This window comes from Pomacea canaliculata, linkage group LG3, assembly GCF_003073045.1.
Source record: "Pomacea canaliculata isolate SZHN2017 linkage group LG3, ASM307304v1, whole genome shotgun sequence".
Taxonomy (NCBI): domain Eukaryota; kingdom Metazoa; phylum Mollusca; class Gastropoda; order Architaenioglossa; family Ampullariidae; genus Pomacea; species Pomacea canaliculata.
Genome location: NC_037592.1, coordinates 12,134,933 through 12,159,996, shown reverse-complemented (window position 1 = coordinate 12,159,996; position 25,064 = coordinate 12,134,933). Strand labels below are relative to the sequence as shown.

The 25,064-nt window shown below is 39.6% G+C and overlaps 3 protein-coding genes across 11 annotated transcripts; 1 reads left to right on the top strand and 2 right to left on the bottom strand.

The window, feature by feature from the left end:
• Window positions 1-354: 354 nt before the first annotated feature.
• On the bottom strand, window positions 355-14,432 carry LOC112558695 (vesicular glutamate transporter 2-like). Of its 9 annotated transcripts, none has more exons than XM_025229284.1 (16): window positions 14,137-14,432; window positions 12,252-12,433; window positions 11,651-11,795; window positions 9,944-10,266; window positions 8,264-9,259; window positions 6,655-6,773; window positions 5,912-6,029; window positions 5,417-5,504; window positions 4,888-4,974; window positions 4,294-4,427; window positions 3,634-3,780; window positions 3,244-3,373; window positions 2,896-3,006; window positions 2,548-2,675; window positions 2,215-2,299; window positions 355-2,041 (listed from the first exon to the last, which is right to left on the bottom strand). In XM_025229284.1, exons 5-16 carry the CDS (start codon window positions 9,125-9,127, stop codon window positions 1,770-1,772), a joined length of 2,283 nt encoding a protein of 760 aa, XP_025085069.1. In that variant the 5' UTR covers window positions 9,128-9,259; window positions 9,944-10,266; window positions 11,651-11,795; window positions 12,252-12,433; window positions 14,137-14,432; the 3' UTR covers window positions 355-1,769. The 9 variants fall into 9 exon arrangements, with proteins under 9 accessions (XP_025085069.1, XP_025085070.1, XP_025085075.1 ...); XM_025229285.1 differs by having other exon boundaries at window positions 12,252-12,410; XM_025229290.1 differs by lacking the exon at window positions 11,651-11,795.
• A 3,320-nt stretch (window positions 14,433-17,752) lies between these two features.
• Window positions 17,753-21,781, bottom strand: LOC112559412 (synaptonemal complex protein 3-like). Its single transcript, XM_025230648.1, has 9 exons — window positions 21,742-21,781; window positions 21,213-21,388; window positions 20,858-20,930; window positions 20,344-20,378; window positions 19,573-19,690; window positions 19,019-19,118; window positions 18,558-18,656; window positions 18,290-18,394; window positions 17,753-18,044 (listed from the first exon to the last, which is right to left on the bottom strand). Exons 2-9 carry the CDS (start codon window positions 21,346-21,348, stop codon window positions 17,991-17,993), a joined length of 720 nt encoding a protein of 239 aa, XP_025086433.1. The 5' UTR covers window positions 21,349-21,388; window positions 21,742-21,781; the 3' UTR covers window positions 17,753-17,990.
• On the top strand, window positions 21,737-24,599 carry LOC112559413 (thioredoxin domain-containing protein plp1-like). The gene is made up of 6 exons (XM_025230649.1): window positions 21,737-21,853; window positions 22,198-22,322; window positions 22,654-22,768; window positions 23,612-23,745; window positions 23,998-24,074; window positions 24,433-24,599. The coding sequence occupies exons 1-6, from the start codon at window positions 21,788-21,790 to the stop codon at window positions 24,534-24,536; spliced, it is 621 nt and encodes a 206-aa protein (XP_025086434.1). The 5' UTR covers window positions 21,737-21,787; the 3' UTR covers window positions 24,537-24,599.
• The last annotated feature ends 465 nt before the right edge of the window (window positions 24,600-25,064 follow it).

The following is a 25,064-nucleotide window of genomic DNA, read 5'->3' as shown; positions in this document are numbered from 1 at the left end:
GAAGAGGAGGAAGGATACAATTGGTGGAGAGGAGAGTTGCTTGACACTTGGATGGACTGTGGAATGTGCATGGCTAGAGTTGCAGATGACGCCAATATTTTATGCACCAAAGGTTGCATGAACAAATATTTTCGGGGTGGTCTTACCCCACCCACTCCTAACGGTACCATGTACAATAAAGAACCGAAAACTGTTTTCACTAATGAAACCACTACTATGTGTATTATATACCGAAAGACATGAAAGTTCCAAGTAAGAAATTTAGTAGCTGTCATTGGTTTTACCCAGATATTAATATTTTGAAGCGAACTGTTTAGCCATCGGGCTTAAATCTACAATACACACAGTGCAACATTTAAACCATTTCAGAAAGATTCTTTTATTCCTTTTAATAAAAGATTTATACTGTTAATAATATATACTCTGTTTCAAAGTCGAGTACATAATCACAAAACATGATATTTTCAAAATTTCAACAGGAAAGTAAGCGGCTGAAAAGACAAAAATTTGCAAGTGGGAGACGAATTTAAGGCACAATATCGAACACAGCTGCTTCACCATAGTTTTCGATTAATTGCTAGCAATTCAACTGTTGGTTGACAGAAGTGAGATAGTGTAGCAGAGCAAAAGCAGTTATAGTAGAAATGCCAAGACCTCGCCGCTGAGGATCTTCCAGTCCTGGTTCTCAATAATGGTCCTTAATGACCATCGGATTTAGTTACGAATGTGAATTTTCGTAGCTAGCTATACTGTGTACATTTCTCCCTAAAAAAGACAAGTTTTTTAAAGAAATGTTTTAAGCAGTCAAACCAGCTTTCTGTAAACCACATATCAGTGGCTCTCTTACCAGAACATCTCATACTTACAGACTGTGTCTATTACAAAAAGAAAAGTACTGAAGTTCCCTCCCACTTCTTTTTACCTCTATGCCACACTGTTGTTTCACTAAACCGTATTCTTATGTTACCATCTAAGATGCTATAGACAGCTTTAAGTAACCTCCCTGGACAACCAAATCACTATTGATACCGAAACAGTATTCTGCTGTTCACTTCTCTGGGCTCTTATTTATTTCAAGCAACACAAAGTCAAGTTATATAGACATGCGATCATCGGCAACTGCTACCATTTCCAATCTTGCTACTATGATTATTAATCCGAGGAGATGGAAGGCAAAGATTGTGCTTGTGACCTAACCAAATGCAGAATATATAATCACATACATACTCTTCTGTACAGTGGATAACAAGTCTGTATTTCTTAAGACGCCATACCTGCATGGCGTCCACCCGTACTCTGCTTCATAATGTATTTTTGTCTCGAAAATGTACCCGAAGTTACTTAGGAGTCCAATAACAGTTTTACAGAAATATCTGAAGCGTTTCCGTGTAAAAGCAGTAACGCGTGCCAAGTTTTACAAGGAACGTTGGAAGTTATATAGCGTTATCATCACCGGAACCTAACTGTAACAATAATCTGCTATTATTTTAAGTATGCAGCTCAAGCACGTTTTCATCACAGACGTTTCGTGTAACATCGTACTAAAGCCACAAACATGAGCACAGTTACAATGGAATGTCGGAAGTTACAGAACTCTACAACAAATCTGCCCATTATCTCAGATATGCCGCTGAAGTATCTTTTCATCACAGATATCTCAAAAATCATGCCAGCAATGCCAGAACAGAAAAGCGTCCAGGACCGCACCGAAACATTCTCTACTGTTCAGACCCGAAATTGTCTTTATCAAGACTACATCACAAGCGACGTCAACTACCGTGCGAGGGCCCCGGCGGGCTGCTGAAGGGGCCGTCGCCATCCCGGAGAGTGACGTCCTGGGATCCGTAGCCCGGCATGGGGCTGGCTATCACGTGATCAGCTTCCGACACCTGCTCCTCCTCCAGCCGCCGATACGTCATGGAAACGGTGGAGCTGTGGCTGGCGTTGCCCTCCTCGGTGCGGAGGGACTTACGGCGCCGCTTGTCCTCTCTGACCACCAGGTTCTCCCTGTCGGACGGCACTGACCACGATTGCCGCTCACCTGTCGTCAAAAATTAAAAGTGCGAAAGAAAAACGGGGAAAAAATGAACGTCAGAAAAAATAGAAGACAGGAACTTGAGAAAAGGAGTAATTGTGTCATCATGTGTCTTTTGTATGAGACCATTAGTATATTGAATGACGAACAGCAAAAAAAGCGGTTGACGCGAAACACACCTGAACCGAAGATGAGGAAGAAAATGCAGGCGAAGCCCGTCACACCGCAAGTGATGTAGAACACTCGCCACCAGCCCAAGAATGCCTGAAACGCGACGAGGCAATATTCTGGCTAAAAGTGCAAAACAGTCTTTATAACCAATATCTAACCAATGACCATATTGACTGGAACTTCCAGTAGCAGGCAATAAGCGAATATTTCGAAATCAACAGCAAAACCTCAACATGATTAAGAAATTTCAGTACGTGGAGAGACTGTCAAACAGGGGAGGTCGATTCCTAGCTTTCCTTCTGGCTACTCTCCCACTGTCATAATTGCTGCTTTCTTCTCACCTTATTCTCCGTGAGGATGCCTGCAATGATTGGGGCGCCGATGGCGGCGATGTTGCCTACCGTCGATGTTATGCCGACGAGAACTGAGGCGTGTCGCGGGGAAAGGTCGTAATGGTTCAGCTGCCAGCCTGTGGAGTCAGGAAACCAGAGTAATCACACAATCCTCTGTAACAACTCGTATGCTTGAAATAAAGAGGTCGATCAAGTATGATGCAGAAACTCGTCCTTTTCAAGGCATTCCTTCTCACTCTAATATGGACAAATAAGCGCCATGTTAAACTAATGGATATATTAAATGTAAATCACGTAATACCCCAACAGTCCTACGAACGAGAAAAACCGACTGACCTGAGACGACCATGCCGCCGGAAGCAAGCGCGATTGTGAGGAAGACCATGGCCACAGAGCCTTTTGTTGTCACAGTCAACAGCCCGAAAAACAACGCCTGTAGGCCAAACCCTACAAAGAAAACACTCTACAGCGGGTGGACAGAAAAGGCTATATTCACAAATACTTTCTAGCTTTTCTTCCCAGTGTGGATGAATGTGATACTCTTAAACTGCTTCTTTGTTTTTAAATTTTTCCTGCAATGCACCTCCAAATATTGGAATAGTACTGCGCACAACATATTAACCATGGGTTAATTGCCAGTGCCTAAATACAAACCCTCACGGGTATCCTGATAGAAACACCTACCCGACGTGAGGAGCTTTCGGGTGCGCGTGACGCTCATTATGTTGTTGCTGATGAGAAAGTCCGCAATACACCCACTGGCTAGGGACGCCGCCATTTTGAACAAATGTGGCAGTGCTGAGAAGGCGCCGTTCTGACAAATATATAATATACATGTATGTCTAAAATAAATGTCTATAGTCGTCAGAAAGCGAACAGTAATGCCCAATTTCTTTTCAACAATTTATTTTTATCTTCGAAGATAACGTTTTTTCTTTGAGATGGAAAAAGTAGCTGTGTACCGCGCAGACAACATGGCTGTGAGCAGCTTTATCACATTCATGTTTCTTATATAATGCTAGTCAAGGTAGAATCAATCCTCACTCACTTCTACCGACATGTCAGTTCACTCACTTGTGCAATAGTAAAATGGAAGAGGTTGAGGTAAAACGGCTCGTTGGTCAGCATCAAGATGAACACCCAGTTGCGGGCGAAGTGGCACAAGCAGAGAGCCAGCACAGGAAGTGACGTCATGATGCTGCACCATGGAATCGGCACGCCCTGCAGAATCAACGGTCAGGCACATATATAAACGGTTCTCATCGTGCGCGATATTCGACTCCACTGCGCGTGGGAGGTGCCTGTGGCGAATGCATGGGGTGGGACGATTTCAAGTCTACAAACCTGTACAAATTATGTTTTTCCCCTGGAGCCGTAGTTATAAAGAGGTGGCAAAGATGCCCTCCGATAAAGAAACAAAGTAGTGTCCTCAGGATCTGGCAATCACAGCTTGTCACATACAGCATGTGCTCATATCTAGCGCGGTTTGTTATATTGTCTCGTGTAAGTCCTTTAACCAATACACACAGCCTAGGCAGCCAAACACAATCATTGTGTTTTTTTTTGTTTTTTTTTTTTTTTTTTTTTGAAAGAATGGGCAATTGTCTTGAGCGAGTTGAAAGACATAGTCGTTCATGATAAATGGTATATGTAAAAAAAAAAAAAAAGTATAAGTCTACAAATGGTATGATGCCAGCAACTGATATTAAGTGTAAATACCGACATAATTCTGACCTCATAGTCCAGCTTGTCACTGCCCTGAAGTTCCTCTATAAATCGTAGTTCGTCTTCCGTGATCATCCTGTGATGAGAAGGCTTTTCCTGTGCGATCCACAGCCACACCATTACGTACAGCACGCCTATTCCACCTGCCAGCAGTGGGTGGGGGAAGGGATAATTAAATGCTTCCTTCATTCAGCTCCTTTTTACAAGATCGCTTATGCTCTAAGATAACATAGTTCTGTATGGCAATGCTAAGAGAAAATGTATAAAGACTATTTAGTGACATGCAGACATGGTAACTAAATGGGAAAAATCTAGGATCCACTACAGTCCACTAGCACAATATTCCATTATAAGGTACAAAGGTCTTTCAGAAACTTTCTAAGTATGACAGTTGATGTAAATTACAAAACCATTTGATGAACTGAAAAGCGAACGTTTCTAACAAAAAAACAAACAAACAAACAAACAAAAAAAACCACTGAAAATTGCATTTGCAACTTGGAACTTCGAAGGTTTGCGTTTTTAGTACCTCAGTATCTACCGTCATCGCTAAGAGTGTTTGCTAGTCGGACTTAAACATATTCATCACATAGGCATACTGACCAAAGAAATAGTAGATGTATGGCCATCCCAAGTAGTCTGTAATGACACCAGCAAGTGGGAAACCGACGACCGGACCCATATATGCACCTGCGCACATCACAAAAGGATCGTAACATTTGCACTCACTCGCGAGATCAAATGAGTTCTTGCCTCCATGAACGAGGGCTCTGGCTAAAACAATGGTACGGACGTACTCTTGAATGTTCTCTACCATGAGTATTATGTCCTAAGCAGAGCCAGCGATAGGGGGGATGTGAGCCCTTGGGTAAGTAGAACTCAGAAGCTTTGAAAGCCAGCATAACAAACGTATCAGGGCAATAAAACAATTACTATCTCATCCCGACGGTGCACTCATTAGCGCGGGGCCCCCATCAGGCGTGGGGCCTTGGGCACCCACACATACACGAGCGCACAAAGACACCCATAAAGTTTTTTAAAAGATAACTCACTATATATATATAGAATAGAACAACACAATCGAAGCATTGAATATGCATGTGACTAGAAATAGTAAGGGAGCTTCACTGGCCTGTAAACACGAAGGATCCTAGGCGTCCCCTCTCTAGAGGGGTGGACCAGAACCGCAGGATGCCATAGCAAGAAGGGTACAACAATCCCTAAAACGAAAAGCAAGAGACAAATATCACACGATATCAGATATTTTTATTCATTCAGTTTATAAATTCGATAAATTTTCTCAGTACAGGCTTTATGTGGAGCAGGAGAGACTTAAAATTAACTGCATTCTGGTGTTTAAAACAATCAGAAATTAATCTTTTTCTCTCATGCTTGAATTACATTTTAGAATATCATGAAATACGTCTTCAAGATCACAGGCTTTACATCAGCTCATTTAAGCTACCGGGTAATGGCGAGCTTTGGTCATCTCATGAAACCGATTCACTAATAGGCCACTGATGCACTATTGTCTATGGTGTTTTTGCGGGGAAGAGGGTGTTTTGTCATCTACATTCCCTGTTTGATGTCCCCATTCAGGCTAACACTGTCCTGGTGACCTACTGACCTCGCTCAGTCCCTGCACAAGGCGCACTATCAGCGTGAACTCGTAGCCGGCCAGCTCGATGGCAACAGGCATCGTCAGGTTCAGGAGGCAGGATATGAGTATGCAGATTCCGAAGAGCCTAAAAGTAAGAACACGCCGCCGTCATAGTTACCGCCAACTTCATCAGTCTCACATATTAAGGTAATCATAATCCACTTAGATAATTAAATCATCCATGTCTCTGTGCGATGGGAGACAACAACAAGCAAGTAACAATGGACCAAGCTTACTAATAGTGATCATCAGTAGACTCCCGCTTTCAGGGCTAGCCCGCGTGCAACATTTCTGCTTTATTCCAATGAAAAAATAAATGTGTTAAAAGGTGCTGATTCCCCAAATCTCAGAAAAAAATTACCCCGACAGAAACCTTTGAACATCTTAATCTCCACATTCTGAAAAGTGATCAAGACTTTATTCTGCGCGTCGTTACTGATTGGACAACGCCTTATCAGCGAAAGGTCAAAGTTCTTGCACCGGCTAAGGCCTTCAGTCACGTCGTATTCAAATTACTGCCAACCTAGGTTTCTCAAAATTTTTAATCGACAACGCATACAAATAACAAATTCTGTTAACTTCTCAGCACTTAGAGCTTCATGTCATGCTTAATGCCAACCTTTGAAAAGCTCGGCTTCTAGCACTAGCATGTCTAGCTTCAGTGTCATTGTCACCGACAGCTGCAGTAATGGCAAATGCAAAATGTTTACTTGTGTGAAGGCAGTTTGGTGGTGAGGTAGGCGCCTGGCAGGTTTGTGATCATGTAGCCCACGTAGAACACGCTGTGCATGATTCCTATCTGGAAGGTGTTCCAGTCTACGCTAGGCAGCTGCAAGAAATGTCAGCCATGAATACGCGTCTATAAAAGTACAGGATAAAAGCAACTAATAAAACATGGGTATAAAAAGAATTATAAACACATTTAAAAACATTTTAAAATCGCTGCTATAAACACGCCACAAGAAAATAAAACTACTAAACACACGCACGCTACCTCGGCTACTTCAAATTGAGTTAACTACACATTTCCTCAAACTTGAATTTAAAGAAAATAATTGAAATGGAAAAAAATGAAATAAGAATTTTACCTATCTATATGCTAATTTGTCATTGCTTAACAGATTAGCAACCGTATGCATAGATGCGGTTGGTTTCGCGTTCGATTGCTGACAGTTCACTAGCAATAACTGTGTGATAGAACGTGCCTTAGTTACGAAATGTTTCTCCAGTCGACAACTGTTCAGTTCGCTGTCACGTGGATATTGATCCCGTGAATGCCCCACCCTCCCGACTTCGAATACCTCGGTGAACACCTGTCTATCTGTGTCCACTCGCCCTTTGAAATATCGAATATTCTCCATCCTAAAGAATGTTTTTTTTTTCTCCCACACACGCACGCACGCCCTCTTCGCAAGTCCCAAGAAACTTTCCCAAAATTCAGGTGTAGCATATTCTAACTATAATTCTTCGCCCGTTCCTGGGGTCGACTGCATGAGCCATTCTGATCTTTTAATCAACAGAGACTACGAATGTTCCTGTATCCTAGGCCTGTTGGGACCTTAAGATCACTCTAAACTGGACAAACATACATGAACGTATGTCAATCATTTTTACAACTGTCTTTAAAAGACGTGTTCAAACGTTTGTTCACATTTGTTTAGTTAAAAGGGGTCTTAAGGCTGACTTAAAATGTTCTGATTTTCTTTTTTCAGTGCAAAGCTAAGAGGCAGGCTAGAGACATAATTTAGGATTTGTGTATATCCTACAATAGTACTCAGAAAACAAAATCAATGAAGGAAACAGTGTGCTGGCACCAGGTGGACCGACATCAATTCACTGCGGGCAGCAGATGGATCCAACTGCTGTGAATTGGAGAGGGATGTGTAATGGAAACTTTCGGGCTTTCGATTTCGAACGTCAATTTTGTATATGTTTATCTAAGCCCTACCAATATTTCATCGTACAATTAATTTATTTGAAGCACATGCACGCTCAGTCGTCAACAGGCATTGTTTTTGTTTTTATTCAGGGTTTCGCATGCGTACATATCAATGTGATTGGCTTTGCGAACGTTTGTGCAGGGAAAAAAACAATCTGTATGCGAAGATTTGCATCAAGAAATCATGTTAATTTATGTGTTGTTTACTTTTATTCTAACTTCATTCTCATAACAGATCGACACTTATTTAGAACTGTTTGCTGTCCCTCGGTTAAAATACTAGTCCTATCATTACTTAGTTGCTTCCACGCACGTACAAACCCGTTTTGTATTGACAGATCATGGAGTAACGGAGAAAATCCTATGATCGATACACCTACCTCCCTGTTCTGGCCAGTTCCGTTGTCGACTTTGAGATTCTCCTTGTCCAGGATGGTCAGCACGGTGACACCTACGTTGGTGCGCATGGCGTTGACGATGACCATGCCCAGGAAGACAAAAACGACGACCAGGTAGCGCAGGGGGAAGCACAGGCAGCACGACAAGGCGCCGCGGTCGCGGGGAGGGCGACGCCCACTGCCTCCGCTCTCATCGCCGGGGTTCACGAAAGGAGTGTGCGTCTGCCCCATGGTCAAGTCCACAGGCGCCACCTTGTCGCCCTGCATGGCGCTCGTGTCCAGGATGTTTCCAGAGATGTCCGGTTCCAGCCCTTGCGGACCGGCGCCTTTTAATCCTTCTAAACCTTTCCTGCTGTCTCTCGTGCCGTCTCTCGCCTCTGCATCGTCCTCCCTTCCGTCCTCGGGAGCCTTGCGTTGCGTGGCTTGCGTCTGGACCGTCGACAGCCAGCGAATGTCGTTTGGCGAGACACTAAGATCTCGTGCCACCACGAGAGAATCTGCACGAAGCTCCTCTAGCCGAGGGTACCTGACGTCAGACTGAGCTTTCGTTTTCCCGACTCCCCTCGACCACGCTGCGTCATCGCGGGAAACAGGTGTCGCATCCTCCCTATCGAGAGCGGGCCAATGCGGCACAGCATGCGTTGCGTGATCGTCTGCTTGGCGCTCGGTTGTCGGCGAATGACCTGGACCGACATCGTTCGGTTCCGTCGAAGAGAATCCTGTCTCCTGGTATTGAGAAGGTCTGTGAGAAGATGAATTCCCAACCAGGTGGTTGTCGCCGCCGCTAATGTTGCGCCCGTTTCTGGTGGCGGTGGCGACGTCGTCGTCGCTCCTTTCTTTGTTCATTTCTGTCCGAACCGGCGTCACGTCATCCAGAGACTGGATTCACTTCGTTGCCTGCTATACACACCAAGCTGGAGCTCTTTGCGCTGATCAGTCGCGGTCTTCAGCAGCTGTGACTGTCGCGTTTTCCTTGAGCTGGCAAAACACGAACAGCACGCACTCAATCAATATCGCGCTGAGTTGTATTGCTCTTCTATTCCTACTGTGTGAACTGTTGTTCCTTTCTTATTTGCCTCTTACTTCCCACAATGCACGGATTCAGGGGACTGGGGCTGGGAGGGGACCTATCCACAAGGCTGCTCACGTCATCAACCGCAACAGCTTCTCGTGATGCCGAGCTTCTTACTGTTGCCAGTCCTGCACACCTACCAACATGATATCTCTACTGTTAATCACCGTTATCGCTAAACAAGTTTTAAATTACACTCTAAAACTTCTTCTGCTGTGGTTCTGACGCCCTTAAACGACCAGGTCATCTCAGTTCGAGTACATTCACTAGTCATGCTGGAAGTGGGTGGGGAAGACTGGCGCGAGATTTTTTTCCCGGCATTTCAGCTTGGTTGTATTCTATCAGCTGATTACATCTTATTTGTCAGTTGTATTCTATGAACCGTGTTACCAAAAAACGGACTGGCAGGCAAACAAACAGCTTTCAGCTACGAATGGAAATAAATTGAAATAGCATAAATAGCATGTCAAATGAAACATTTGCCAAAGTCATTTACACGTTTTACGACCAGCTTTCATTATTCATCAAAAAATGACGATTAATGCCAGTCAGCAAGCCTGGAAAATGAATACAAAATTAATTATATGTACCTCTTCAGCGATCGCCTGCTTTGATAGACCTTTCGGGGGAAATCGCCCAGACTGAAGGTGCTATCTGCTTCTGTCTGTCCAAGGGCTTCCGTCCTAAAACGCTCACATTAAAAATTCGTGATCGACGTTATTTGCGAGCGTTGGTTTTGGTGGGAGTCGGTGGTTGTCTGTTCTCACGTGGTCTGCAATAGTTGTTCTGACTGGCTGCCCTGCTTGAAACACCGACTATGACGATGCTGAACGCTAGTTACAATGTCATGACTCAGGCGAGTGCTTGTCTCACATGGGGCTCCACTTGGCTAGGCCGCTTCACACCTGAACAGCTGTCTCAGAAGAAAAAAAAAACCTCTTTAAGCAATTCAACGACAACTCAACAGTCAGTACACGTACATGTTTCACGGTTACACGTTGGACACACACGCACGCACGCACGCACACACGAATATAATTGACTCCTGGGGCGATTTTCGTATTGCTGAAGACCTCACGAACAATAGATCAGTTAGATATAGAAACCTTCAGTTCCCCCCCCCCCTCCTCCCATTACACCCGCTACCTTTGAAATACATCTTTTGTCTTCAAGAAATCGATGCTTACAAAAAATTCTGTTCTTTACTATCTCAGCTTTCATCTGACATATCTTGTTCGCGACCTTCTTTATCCAACGTTTGCTTCGCCTAAAGACACTGTTCCCTGTAGTCTTCGTCTGTTGTGACAATCTTCAGTTTAATTTTTGTTACTCAGAAATTCACCAATGAATTTTCCAAATTATTAAATCTTCTTACATTGCCTCAATCAAAATTGTTAAGAAAGGGAAACAGTGGGTTAAATCGGTTATTATTTAAGGACCGCATGATGGATGACTGCAGGACTGATGACTGCATGACTGATGTCTGAAGGCACCGGTTCGATGTCTTTAATTCCTATGGGCGTATTCCTTGTCACCATTAAACATTGAACAAGGCGCTGGCGGGCCACTGACAGATAAATTAAACAACAACACCATTTAGCTTCTCTGTTTATTGATCTGGGGTAGGACGTGTACACACGAACAGGTGGTGTCATGCATGTCGAGCTTAGCGGCCACAAGATACAGGTGCAGAAAGTTCTGCTTGTTGCACAACATTGTCATAACACAATATTGTACTGCTGTGCCACACTATCGTATCTTGAAATACGGGATGCAGACAACAGTCTCGAAGTCAGACCTGAAGATCGTACACATTAGCTGAGATAATGAGTATGTTTAAGTTGTACTTACCCAACTACGTTCAGTTTTCCACAATCCTGTCTTTTATAATTTAAAAAAATTCTCTCTCTTACAATAACACTAGGTGACTAGGAGGCACATTAAAGTGGTCGTGGTCCGTTCCTCCGCAAGTCAGGACACATTTTTCTCTCTTCTGTTCGACATTACCAAAGGGTCAGGATGGCTGCTAGAATGTTAAAAATAAAAGTTTCGGCCTAGACGTCCGTTCAAAACCTTAAATGTCACAACTTTCTGATGACTTTTTATGTTTTTGCTGATCTATGGGAATCAAACCGACGTCTTCCTTTAAATAATTCTTTAAGAGACGAAAACAAGTTGTATTTATTCTAAGTTTGCTTTCATATCTAGACATATATCCCTCAACGGTACGGTACCTGGTTATTTATTTGCTTTGACAAGCTGTGCCTCACTCATGTTGGATCAATACATTCACTTACTTCCTCCCTTGTTTATTTCTTTGCTTTTAACACATCTGGAGGTTATTTTGCAAGTTCTGTCTGATCATCATACGTTCAGTCAGTTCTTTACGAGCGGTGTATGTTACGTGCGTCCATACCACACCAGCGCTCGGCTGGTTTCGCCCTGAGACAAAAAAGTATTTTTCTAGACAACAGCAAAGCCAGAAATTAGACAATAACAGCATGCATAATAAATAGACACACCTGCGTCGGATTAGGTATACAATTGTACATAAACCGTCCTCACCACATCTGTTGTATTCCACATGTGCTTTTTATACACTTCTTGCGAGCTGCGAAAAATTATAGTCGGCAAAAATTGAACGAAAGTGGTCCTCAAACGCTGTTTTCTCCTAAATGCACCCGCAGATCAGCACAGCAACGAGTTGTAAATACATGATGGTGAAGAAGCTAGTATGATACACTCCGATTCTCTGTTGCCATATCAGTGTAATAGATTCCTTAATGCTTCTCTTTGTAACGTGGGAGCTATCGCACACCCTCGCTAGAAAATAACGACTCAACAATGATGTCACTATTACTCTGTGTGGTACATCCAAACAATAACAAATAACTGCACCTGCGTGATGTGGACAGAACAGAGCCTTGCCGGGACTTGCTATTATCCGTGTCGAAGCAGCTGGAGACCGCCTCTGTGGAGTTTGACTGTGGTGTCCGACGAAGATAACAACTCGTCCGTTATTAGGGCGCCGTGGTCCCAGTAAGCCTTTCCGTCGTCCTGATTAAAGATTCGTGCAACTGCTGGCAACCAACGATTCTCTGGCTCTGTTATTTTCTTAAGTAAATTTCCGTAATGAGGTGCACCGTCATTTTACCACACATTTTGAACATAGAACTCAATCCACATCTATGCCGCTATTTCTATGCTTATGTAAATGTGATTATTCTTAGTCTGTCTCATGCATGGGTTGGGGGAAGGATGAACGTTATATTATCTACAATGGACTCTACTACTCCAAGATATAGCTGTATTCCGAGTAAATGGAAAAAGTGTGAACCCTTCTTGTTAAACGCATCTACGGAATATCGAATTGAGATAACAGTAATTAATTCAAGCAATGCATACAAGAAACGTAGAAACGTGAATATATTAGGGTGTTATTTTGATGAAACATTCTCATCTCCCACCTCCACCTTTCTTGTGCGTGCCTCCAATTTAAAAACAAGTAATTAGTGCTTTGGTCACACTTTGTAGCACGTCTGGTAACAACAAACTTTCAGACCGCTGTGTAGTTCTACATTACAAATAACAGCAAGACACACCCGGTACAATAAATGAGACCCACTGCCATCACTATTCTGTCGACAGCTACATATTCAGCCTACACAGTGTTGACGTGGACAATTCGCCGCTATTACATCCCGCAGCAGGGACTGCAATTACGATGATGATGAAACATGTTCTTTAATCGTAGCTAATATATATATAGTGTTACAGACAAATGTGTATTCGGTTTTAATAAATAAGCTCGATGTAGTCATAGTAATGTCACTGTTGGGTCTGCCGAGGTTTAGACAAAATATTCAATACATCACCAAAACAACAGACATATTCGAAAGTAAACTAAACAGTTTTTTTCATCCTTAACGCACTATTCATTTTTTGTCAAATATTCGTTACGTACGAAGAGTAAAAAAATATAAAGCAGTGTCGAAATGTCTCCTGGGGTAAACCTGATCTTTAAGACATGCACAAGGAGAAACCTGTTCAGTTCAACAAGGTTAGTACAGTGTGAAAGGGATTGCTCCAATGCCCCAGCTATGAACCAGGAGTTTTGATCCACGCCCAAACAACACTGTCAAATCCGCACAAAATTATTTCTTCAATTTAGTGACAGAGTCATGCTAATGACAAGGTTGCATATACGTTTCAAGTTGTCGACATTGATAGCCGAGTAAGTACCCTGGGGTAGGGGGATACAAAATTAAAAACGAGGGTATGTTGACCATTTTACAGCTGCAGCTCGCGCTTTATGGGGTGATTACAGTATTACTTACTTGAACTGACCTTTACCGGAAGGCATTTTCTAGTCATTAATAAACAGGCAAACAACACATTGCCGCGGCAAATAGTTCTTTACAACAAAAATAGAGAAACTTGTGCCACAATAGCTTTCTAATCCATGCATGCCAGCGAACAATATTTCTATATTTTCATTAAATTCTCTCTCGTCTCTCTGTTATCTGTGCATGTGTGTATAACGCACACTTATTAGAGATACCGAGGAATGTCTGCAGATTACACAACGGTGCTATCCTGCATACTCTCCAACGACTGGTGCGACAGTGGAGTAACACATCCTGTGACAAGGCAAGCAAGTCCGCTGAAATAATTGTCAACACGGGCTCGGCTTGGTGTACTTGCCTACTTCAATGCACGCAAACAGCAGATAAATTAGACACAACCTTTAGGCTACATTTGTCATATACACCACCTGACCTACCTCGATCTTCTCCACGAAAGTAGATGTCCCGCTGAAGATTCGTTCCTGACACCACTTCCTTAAACTCTACCCGATATTTGTGAGTACAAACGTTCCTAAATGACGTAGGAGATCACACGCCTAGTCCCCCCGGTCCTGTTCTCTCCCGATCTGCAGGTCGGCGAAGTTGTCAGCAAAGTATGCGTCACGGGCCGCCCTGCCATTGCACTTGCTAAGCCAGGTTCTGAACTGAGCTCCTTGCGAACGTCACCTGAGAGCGAGAAATGAAAAGGTTGAACTTTTCACGCGCTGCTGCTTGCGCTCGGGCCCGTATGATAAACATGACATAAATTTAGCACGGAAAATCATATGACCCTATTACCACTTTTAAAAAAAGGAATGGCCACGAGTGAAGCTTGACATTCTCTTGACCTTTAACCCCTTTTGGCACAAATGGAGGCGTCTAAGAACCAACATCTCAGAAAGATGGAAAGAAGACGCATGGACCGACAAACAGCCCAGTCAAAGCTTAGCCCACAGATGGCATTTTCCTTTGTATACTCAATATCTCACGTTATATTAGCGCTCAGTGCGAATGTTTTGTCACCTGTAATGAGTTGTGATTTTCACATGAGAATATTTTAGCAGCTGGTGCACGGCTTTGTTAGTCACAGCTCGCGTCATAGTCGATGCCACATATGTACGCCTTAACATCTCTTTTCTCCGAGTATAAATTTAGCTGATGTTTACAAATTTCTGTAACTGAAAATGAAATGTTCAACGACAGTACTTGAACAATATCTAACAATACACAATAAGCATGCACACAAAAGAAAACAAATCTGAAACTGTTGCTCAAATTAATGGAATTAGACATCTCCAACGCGCTGGTATCAAAAGGGTAGAGTTGTGAAGGATATATATATATAGAAAAAAATCATTTTCAATACTATAATAACTTTCAAAGACTTTATCAAAGATTTTCTATATGTTCTCGCCTTTGTGGCAGGAGGTACTCGCGCTCAAGAGGGTTTACTCTTTTATTCCTTGATGTGACCTGGAATCGAAAAGGCATACAGATTTTTTTTCTAAATTAATAATTGCCGCTGCAGAGCAATGAGGTCATATGTTCGTCTTTGCGTATAATCAAATTTTTATTCCATGTTAACTGCTGAAGTAAAATTACTCAAGACGACGGATACATCGATAACTGGAGGGGCAGAATACACCGTCATGTCACTGTATAGGCTGTTCTTCTATTTTTATTTATTTTTGTCATTTAAACAATATGAACAAACATGAAAACTGAGTTTTATTTATTCAGCAGATTTTAAGTAGTATAATGGTAGGTAACATTAGAGAGTTCATATCTTTCTGTACCGTTTAGACCAAGACGTCGTCATCGGTGGCGCCCTGGTCAAATATCACACAAAAGAACAAACAAGTCTACTGTCAACGAAGCGTATGATTAGTAACAATGAAAAAAAAAAATCTTCATCTAGTTTCTTCTAAAAGTTTTGTCGTAACTGGTGAATGTAATCGCTACAAAAGCTGATGTCATTTTCTATTTTCGTCAGGTAGTCACGACAATAGAGAAAGGCTCAGGCGACATATTGGCGATCATGCTGCTAGCAAAATCGCTTGTCACAAATAACAAAGAGCTTAACCATCTCTCAAAACAATGCTATACAATTTTAGCAATCAATATATAAGCACCTGTAAACCGTTACGGTACGGTGATAAACAGCACATACCGTAGATTTAGGGTGAGGTAGCGTTTGGCACTGAATACACAAAAAGATTAACATTATGCGACCTAAATGTCGGACGGCTTAATTGGAGACTAAAAGTCTGCTTGACATAGTAAAGGTGAATACGGTGGGAAGCAAAACAACCAGTTTCAACTGCCAGCACGTTGACACGGTCGCGATGGGAGAGCGATCGAGGTCGTGAGAAAAAACAATAAACCATGGCTTGAAGCTTCCCCGATGTCTGTGTACACCTCATTAAAGTTTTATCTGTCAACATCTTAGAACTTTTAAAGATGGGTGGCTCTGTGTGTGTGTGCACGCGCGCAAAGAGTAATCTCACTAAAGCTGGTTCACCTCGCAGTATGACTAATTGCAAACATAGACAAAATATATCAAATAACAGTTATACAGAGAAGTAGCAACAGAGCGGAAATAGAAGGCAAAAATTACTTAATACGCACCTCCAAACTAAAGAATAAGTGATGGCAAAAACTTTCAATAAATTGTTTAAAGAGAAAATCGTGTTTACATCGTGATAGGTTCTTTGGATGTGTATTGCCAAGCGGCCATTTTTTTAGTAAAACGGACTTGTTCGCATTTGAAACATGCGGCTGATGTTGTATAGGAACAGCGTTCAAACAACGTATGGGTCTGTTCGTAATATTTGACGTTAATAGTTTGTGTCATCGGTGATCGATTCGTCTTTTGGGCCTGGGACGATGTGGTCTTACTCGCGATGATATAGTCATGGCTGGTGCGATTTGACTCAGACGGTGTGGATGGTTTGGGGGCGAAATGACCGCGGTGACCTTACAAGTCATTGGTTTTATTTTCTTTGTACAAGAACCGGTGAGATGGATGGATTAGGACTGACGAGTCAGCAGCTAAGGCTATATCACGGCAAGGCAGCCAGCCCTGTAAACAGATGTCACGTGCAGAGAAAGAACATCGTGTTCGAGACAAGAGCTGAACCCAGGACAGCCAACAGTCACTGAATTGGTGACAGGCGCTAGCCGTTGCGTCACCGGACCGCCCTAGTCAGAGAACTGGCCGAGCCCTGTCTCATGTGCTTCTTCTCGAATCCTTGCATGGATTCTCCTCTCCGTATCGGTAAGCAGGGTCCACATTTTACACCTGTAAAATAAGATCGGTACTACGAGGGACTTGTATAGATTGTACTTTGTCGTAAACCTGCACCAGACCGTCTAGTGTTTAGCTTAGTGTACTCCTTGTTACTCCTCGAGGGCCGCAATACCATCTCCGCAGCGGACCTGGTTTTGGGCAGCATCCCTCGGTTGAACCCATGTGGTTCCGACTTCCTTTGCCTCGCTCTCTGTTCTTTTCCAATTCTGCTTTGATCTCCCAGCTCTCTTCTTCCCCTGAAGGTTCCAGTCGTGCCTGCTTGGCAATGGTGTCAGTTGGTTTGCGCAGGGTGTGTCCTATATCCAGCCCCATTTGCGCTTTTTGATGTCTTTGACCTGTCTAGCCTCGCCATTACTAACTGCTGCGATCCTGACGCGGATTTCTGACGTTAATCTGCCGTCCTTTGGAGAGGGTGGCTGCTCTACCTCTTGGGGCTGTACACCGTTCATGCAAGGACGTGTGTGGGGACTCTGTCAAAAGCCTTTTTTAAAGTCTATGAAATTGTGCTTGAGGTCTCGCTGATGCTGAAAATGCTTCTCTATCAGTTGTGACAGATTTGTATCTTCAAGTTTCTCAGACCGGGTCTTGCTATAATATTGCCCCCACCACTGACATGGATAAGCACCAACAACCTTGCAGTGTGATGCGTGTGTGCAGAGTTGTGGACTTCTGTTTGATTTTTATAAAAAAAATACTAATCATAATAGTCTGCAATTCTGTAAAGAAATAAAAGAAAAACGCTATAAATTTTACATTTTATTTTTTTAACTTGGCAGAGTGAATGAAACTGTTTTATCCATCAGCACCAATTGAGAAAGTTCTCTTGAATGTACCTTTTGAATAACTTATGTTAACCTGAATGCACATTTTGAATAAACAACTAAAAATGCTACTAACTTTTTATAAATAACAAATAGCAAGGTCTTTCAGAAAATTTGTGAGACAATCAGCACATAAAAGTTGATAAAATATAACCGTGTTTCAGAACAGCATTGTTTGGAGAGATTTCCGCACATTGGAAACTTCACGTTGTTGCTGAAACATATGGCAGATTTTAAAACAAAGTTCCCCAAACTTTTCAGTTTTGTGCAAAAACATAAAAAAACAGAGGAAACAGTCATGCCATACAGTGTTCTTATTTCTTTTGCATATATCAGTTTACAACTTCTTTATTCCTATAGACATTTTCATTCTGCTAGTATTATAATGCTTGTATATAGATATAATACATATATGTGAATTACTTTATTTGATTATTGGGATTAATGAACTGCTCTCACCATATCCATCAGAATTCTCTTTTGCAGCAGTGCCATTTCCTTCTTCAACTCTAACTGTAAAGAGTTCTGCTGGTTGATATGGCTTTTGTCCAACTCATCTACACTCTGCCATATTCAGAAATAGGCAATATAAACTAGCTGTATACTGAAAGTACATGGTGCATCAATGACACTTTAACACAAACGGCCCATTTAAAGCATTATTATTCTAGTATGGGATCACATTTTATCTCTTTTGTGGTTTTTTTTTTAGCCATGTGACACTGACCTTTATAAATTGTTCATTCAACTGGCGAATGGTCTTGAGACGCTGTCCTTGGATAATCCTTGACTGCTGAAATAGCTTCTGTTGTTGTTTAAACAGATTCTAAGTGGAAGAGAAAATATATTGCAGTAAAATTAAGATGTAACAAAAAATGAGGAAAATATAAGGAATTGATTAAAGTAGTACTTTCTGTAATACTAGACTGTAGTTAGCCTGCAGTTTATCTGACAATTTCATATCTTTGTACCAGAAAAATAATTTTATGTGATTGTAATATTATTGCTATTGTCAGGTCTGAAACACGTATTTGTAAATAAAGCAAAAATCAAAAGAAAAAATCTACTAGACCAATCCAAGAGTGCACTACACCTAATGAAGAAATTTGGCATCTAACTCTAAATTATTTCTGGAAATAACAAAGAGGCTAACATGACAAAAATAGATGCAAAGAAAAAAGCAATTACTGTTAATTTCTCTTCTTGCTCCTTTATTTTGTCAATGTCATTTTCCCATTGCTGAAAAACAGACTCTGCTTGTTTACAGTATTCCTCTTGTAATCGTGTTCTGTCAAAAAAGACTTTCATGAAAAAAAAATGTTTTCCTCTCTGATCAGTTTTGTTCTTTAAGGTGAGTGTTTACATAACCTATATAATAAACTCAGGAAATTTTAGAATTAAAATCATATCTGTTACATCAATCTCTGAAAATGTTTGAAGTGTTTAAGCTTTTGTCAAAGTCATAGAGAAATAAAATGCTCATTTATAAAGAAATTCTACTTTCAACTTTTTTACAGTTTTATTCTTTTGATTCCCTTTCATAAGCAGTTCATCAAGATATTTCTGATCAAGCTATTATCAGATATAAAACCTTTCTAAATGTCATGCCGTAGTGGAAAACTGAACACCATTAACCTTAAACAATGTTCATCTCTCAAAAAATTCTTTTCCACTGCTAAAATCCATTTATGATCACTAATCCCATAAAGTACCATGTTAGATTATAACAAACAACTTTGTACCTCTCATTTTGCTGGGCTGTCAAAATTTCCTCCACCTTCTTACCCGTAGTCTTCAAAGACAGCTGTGTGAAATGCTCAAGGCGCTTTTTCTTTGTGCTTAGTGTTTTGGAGATGTCAGCTAGAGATATGTATAGATGAAAAGCTTTCTTAAACTAAATTATCAGCTGAAAAACATGCTTAGTTTCTTTTAGTACCTAATTAATTTCTAACACAGCAAGACAACCAGATAAAACCAAGCTTGTTTTACTTTACACTTAATTTTCAAAATATGTACTTGTAATACATTTTTCATGGACAAAACAACAAAAGGAAATGAAAGACAATTAAATCTATTCACTTTCATAAAATCATTAATTCTAATGCTAATCACAACTGATGCCACCACCATTATCAAGGTAAAATTCCACAATTCACATGGAATCTGAGAAATCTGAAAAATCAACAAACAAGCCTCATTGCTTTTTAAGCCACAGGGTTTAAAGCTGAGGAAAAAAGTTCCGGCTTATAGTCCGAAATTTACGGTAAATTGTTTTGCCACATCATAGGTAATTACTTCAATAACTTCTTCTGTGTTCTACTAGCAGGATCATTAATGCTACTAGGTTTTTTTTGTTGCTTTAACACACTGGGCCCAGCTTGCAACTATCTTCATAATATGACCTTTGGTCACTCCTTGCTAATGCTATAGTAATGCAATGTATACATATGTCAGTTATTATGAAATACTGAACAGGTCAACTCCAAACTGAATGCAATGCACGTTATTCCTACCTCCAAACATCTCCAACATCTTTTGCATTTCAAGGCTGAAACAACATGTATTTTCACATCTGTGAGATAAGAGTATATAGCACTTATTTTAGTATATCATGATTTACAGAAAGCAGTGTGTGTATATATGTCTATGCACACCTTCATTTAAAACTAAAAAAACAAACCTAGAAACACAAAAAGGAGTGACCAAGAAATTTAAAGACCACATTCTCTTTCAAGCTTAATTTAATTCTTTGTGCATGCATGTTATGTAATCACATAAGCATCTCGATCTGCAAGTTCACAAGCTTGTCCATGCATGTTGATGCACATGCATCTGTTGTATTCACACATTTTCATATATTTGAAAAACTGCATGTTGCAACTCTCTAAACAACTACAAAAGAAAAACACCTTCACTTTCATCCTTTTTTAAGTGTGTTCACGAACTTATACATGTCCATGGTGTGTTTGACCTAAAAAAAAAAAAAATTAGTCATAACAAGTTTATAATTATTATATATCTTTTTACCCAAAGTCTCCTCCTGCCTCCTCATCCTCATATGTCCTTTTCTTTCCGCTGTGAGGTATGACAGTTTTTTCATCTGTTATAAAACAAAACTAAAATGTTTTTCATGACAATGATCATGACTTTGCATCTTAGATATTGTACCTGCATAGCCTTTATTTTTATTTTATATTTTTTTAAGGAAAAGGCATGATAAAATTTCCAATTTGATCCATAGTTTTCATTAATATCATTTCTACATATACACGATGAATTAATCAAACAACTGTATTATTTGTATATTAATATTTTTCAAAAGATCAGTTCAAGTATGGATCATGTAATTAATTAAATTGTTGAGATTTATTTGTTACTATACCATTTTCTAAAATCGGGCTGCTTTCTTCACTTTTTATTGAACATTTGTCATCGTTTACAAAAGTGATAGTTGACTTTTTCTGATCTGCTGGTGAAACCTGGTTGTTCCTCCCGTTTTTCTTCACCTGTTTCGGCATTGTGACGAACTGACGTCGCTCTGAAATAGCTGTGCTGTGCCTGAGGAAGCAGACGACATAAAATTTCAACACGTGAAAACTAAAAAACAGTTAATAACACTAATATACTTTAGTCTATACGCTTTGATGCCTCGATTCTTCAACTACACTTAATATTTCAGACATAAAAATAACAGAAATAAAACGTTAAAACTAACATAACTGCCGTAAATAGCAAGCAGACGACCAATTAAGCCGACGGAGTGGCGCGCTTTAAAAAAAAAAAAACGGGAAAAAAACTACAGTTTAACAGAGGAAATGACCTGAGCATATAAATTAATTACGAGCATTTTAAAATAATTTATGTACTTTCCATTTAAAAAATTTTTGGGACGTCAAAAACTTAATGCTTACGTTGGATTACAGTTGCGTCCCTTGCTTAACGTCGCTCTGTTTAAACATGGCGACTTCTGCTACGGCTGATCAAGCTCAAGCGATTATTGACGACAAGTCATTGGTGGAAGAGGTTATTTATTATTTTTATTGAATTTTAATATTATATTTAAAAGATATGAATGAAAAACTGTGAAATATTAATAGTACTTTAAGAATTTTTTTTCTACGGTGTGAATAAAGATCTAACTGTACTGTGTTTATTTGCTCTCCACACCGCCGGTTCAGAGATCATACCAACTATGTCTACCTCTGGTCACAAATAAAAAGTATCAAACGACAACGCCGTTTTAAAACTTTCGGGATCGCAAAACTAATAATGAATTGTCCGAGAGAGGTTCTGATCGAAAATACGTGTCTTTAATTTAAAAGCCCAATAATAGCTAGTTGTTCGTTTGCATTGGATTCTGTTGATAGGAACTCTGGGAGGAACTGGAGAAAGGGGACATTCCAGCACATATTCGAGAATCAAGGCTTGAAGAACTAAAACTCCAATCAGAACAGTTCCATAATATGAAAGAAAGAGATCATGGAGAATACACGTAATGAAATCTTTGAGCAATGTGTTTTCACAATCGGACCTGTTATTTTTATTAGCTAGCCTACATGCAAATCTAAATGCTCAGACTGTTGTGTTAATGTTTCCAGTTTCAGTAATATGGTATGACTTTTTTAAAGCAGGTACTCTTATAAAAAATTTGAACAAATTTTCATGATTATAAATATAAAAATATTATACATTTAAAAATATGACTCTCCCTAATCTCAGTGCATTATGTTTAACTTTTATATGCATTTTATTATGTATAATCATTTACCTTGAACACATTTTAGTCATCATTCAAAAAAACTAGTATGACATCTTTGCTTCAGTTTGCTTCAGGATGAAAAAAAGTTTCTAGAACAGACAACAACTGAACAAAAATGTGTAGTTCATTTCTTTCATTCAGACTTCAGAAGATGTGCCATTGTTGATTCACATCTTGAGGCAAGTTCTTCATCAAAATTATTGTTATTAATATTTGACTTGACAAGATGAGACTGCATCTCCATTGTAAAAAAAAACCACTTTTCTGAACACCTGATAGTAAAAAGGAAAAGGGGAAACTAAAGACAATCTTGCATTTAATATCTGAGTAAGAGATAAGAGCAGTAAACCATACATGAGATAAACTAACAAAACTGTCTAAAGACAAAACAGGTTGGGAGGCCATTGTTGCTTCCCAACAGGTCAAGGAACATAACATGAACAAAAATGAATTGATCTTCAGTAATTATATACATTTATTTCTTCATGCACTATTTGGGAAGCTTTGATCAAGACAGTTGTATCTTAGGTCTAAGGGTAAATTCTAATTCCATGGTTATTATTTCTGTTACAAGAAGAAAGGTGTGGAGATTTTCTTAACTATAGGAAAAGAAAATATGGCATTTCATTTTTGGAGACAAATAGGCTAAAGCTATACATTCAATAATGAATCCAGCTAATTGGGAGCATGAAAATATGGCAAGCAACCTTGTCTACAAAGCATATTTAAAGGAACCTGATTTAGGTACCTCTTTCAAAAACAGAACATTTGCTATGTTCTAAAATTCTTATAGTCTACAATAGATGTTGACAAAGATAAAAGTTAAAACATATAAAAATAAAAAAATATTTCTGATTTAAAGTTTCATTGCCTTAGTTTTATGACAGCAAAGATATTACATGTATCGAATGAATTACTGCAGTAGATATGCTCTTTTCCGTGATCTTACAAATTTGCTATGGTATTCTGTAAATTAATTAAAATTTGTAATAATTTATATTTATTGCTTTTTTTTTGTACAGAAACTGGCAAAAAAGTACTTTGAAACCAAATTTTCTCGCATCAATGTTGAGGTTGCTAAATTCCTGGTCAACAAGTTGAAGATCCAGGTCTTGCCTGCAATCATTTGCTTTAACAAGGGCATTGTTGTTGATAGGTATTTGACTAAAATTAATATTCATAAATTTCTTTCCTTGATATATCTTAATTGACATACTATTAAGTGACTCACTTTAGGGTGATAATTTTAGTCTCTTGACAGTCCATGACTAATTACTTTAAAGTATGCATCCTTATGTTTTTCTTTTTGCAACACTTTCCTATTTTCAATATAAGCATATTCTTATAATTTAAAACCTGATGTTATCTATATTTAAAGCCTGATATTTTGCTTTTTTACTTTATACAGAATTATAGGATTTGAAGATTTTGGTAATTCAGATGACTTCAGAACAGAGGTACTGGAAAGAAGACTTGCAGAATCAAGTGAGTCCACTAGTATTTTTCTATCTGTTTTTATTTTCAGATAATTATTCACTTCCATTTAGTAGATAAAAAGCAAAAGTTGAAAAAAAAATGGTAAAATGAAGTAGAGAAAGTTTCTTCAGAATTTCTTTTACACAGAATATTTTTCCCATTTTGTATTTTTTGTAAATGTATAAAAAGTATATTTTGGAAATTTCAAAAAATATTTTTTAAAATATAAATGTGTGATGGAAGAAACACTGGTGATTTCTAGACATAAGATAGACATAAGTTGTTATTTTCATACTCCAATACATAAATTATTAATTTCCTAATACTCTTTTCTTTAAACTACATTTTGTTTATATTTTGGAACCAGATACCATAAAGCTTCCAGGAGATAAAGATCATAGGAAGACAACTGTACTAGGAGCACAAAGACACAGCAAAAAAGATGACAGTAGCAGTGATGATGATGAGTGATTGTGTTGAAACTGATTTGATCAATTGGCACCAGTGCTTTTTGAATAAAATTTCAGAAACAGACCCACTAGTTCTACTTTTGTTTGGTTGGTTATATATTTTGGTTGCCAGATGTGATTGCCATCAGTGGTTTTTTTGTTTATAAAATCAAAAGATAGTGCAGATTTCAATTACTGGATTTTAAATTTTTATTTATTATCAATTATTTGATGATTTAATGTATGATCCTTTCTACTTAAAAATATAGAAATAGAAAGGAAGAGTTAGCTTGTGGAAGAAGGATTTTTTAGATACAAGATCTTGTTTGACACAAAAATTTGGTTCCTAAATTCTGCTCAATGCCTCAGCCACATTGCACCCGTTTATGAGGCCATGCGCAGCTGCTTTGCCGTCCACCCATACATTCAGTCTATAGTCACTATATTTGATCTAAAGAAATTGTGATTCTCTGAGTGAAGGGGACAGATTAATAATAATAAAAGCATTTTTATCATATATTTCCCTGTTGGCAGGAAGCTCAGTGTCTTG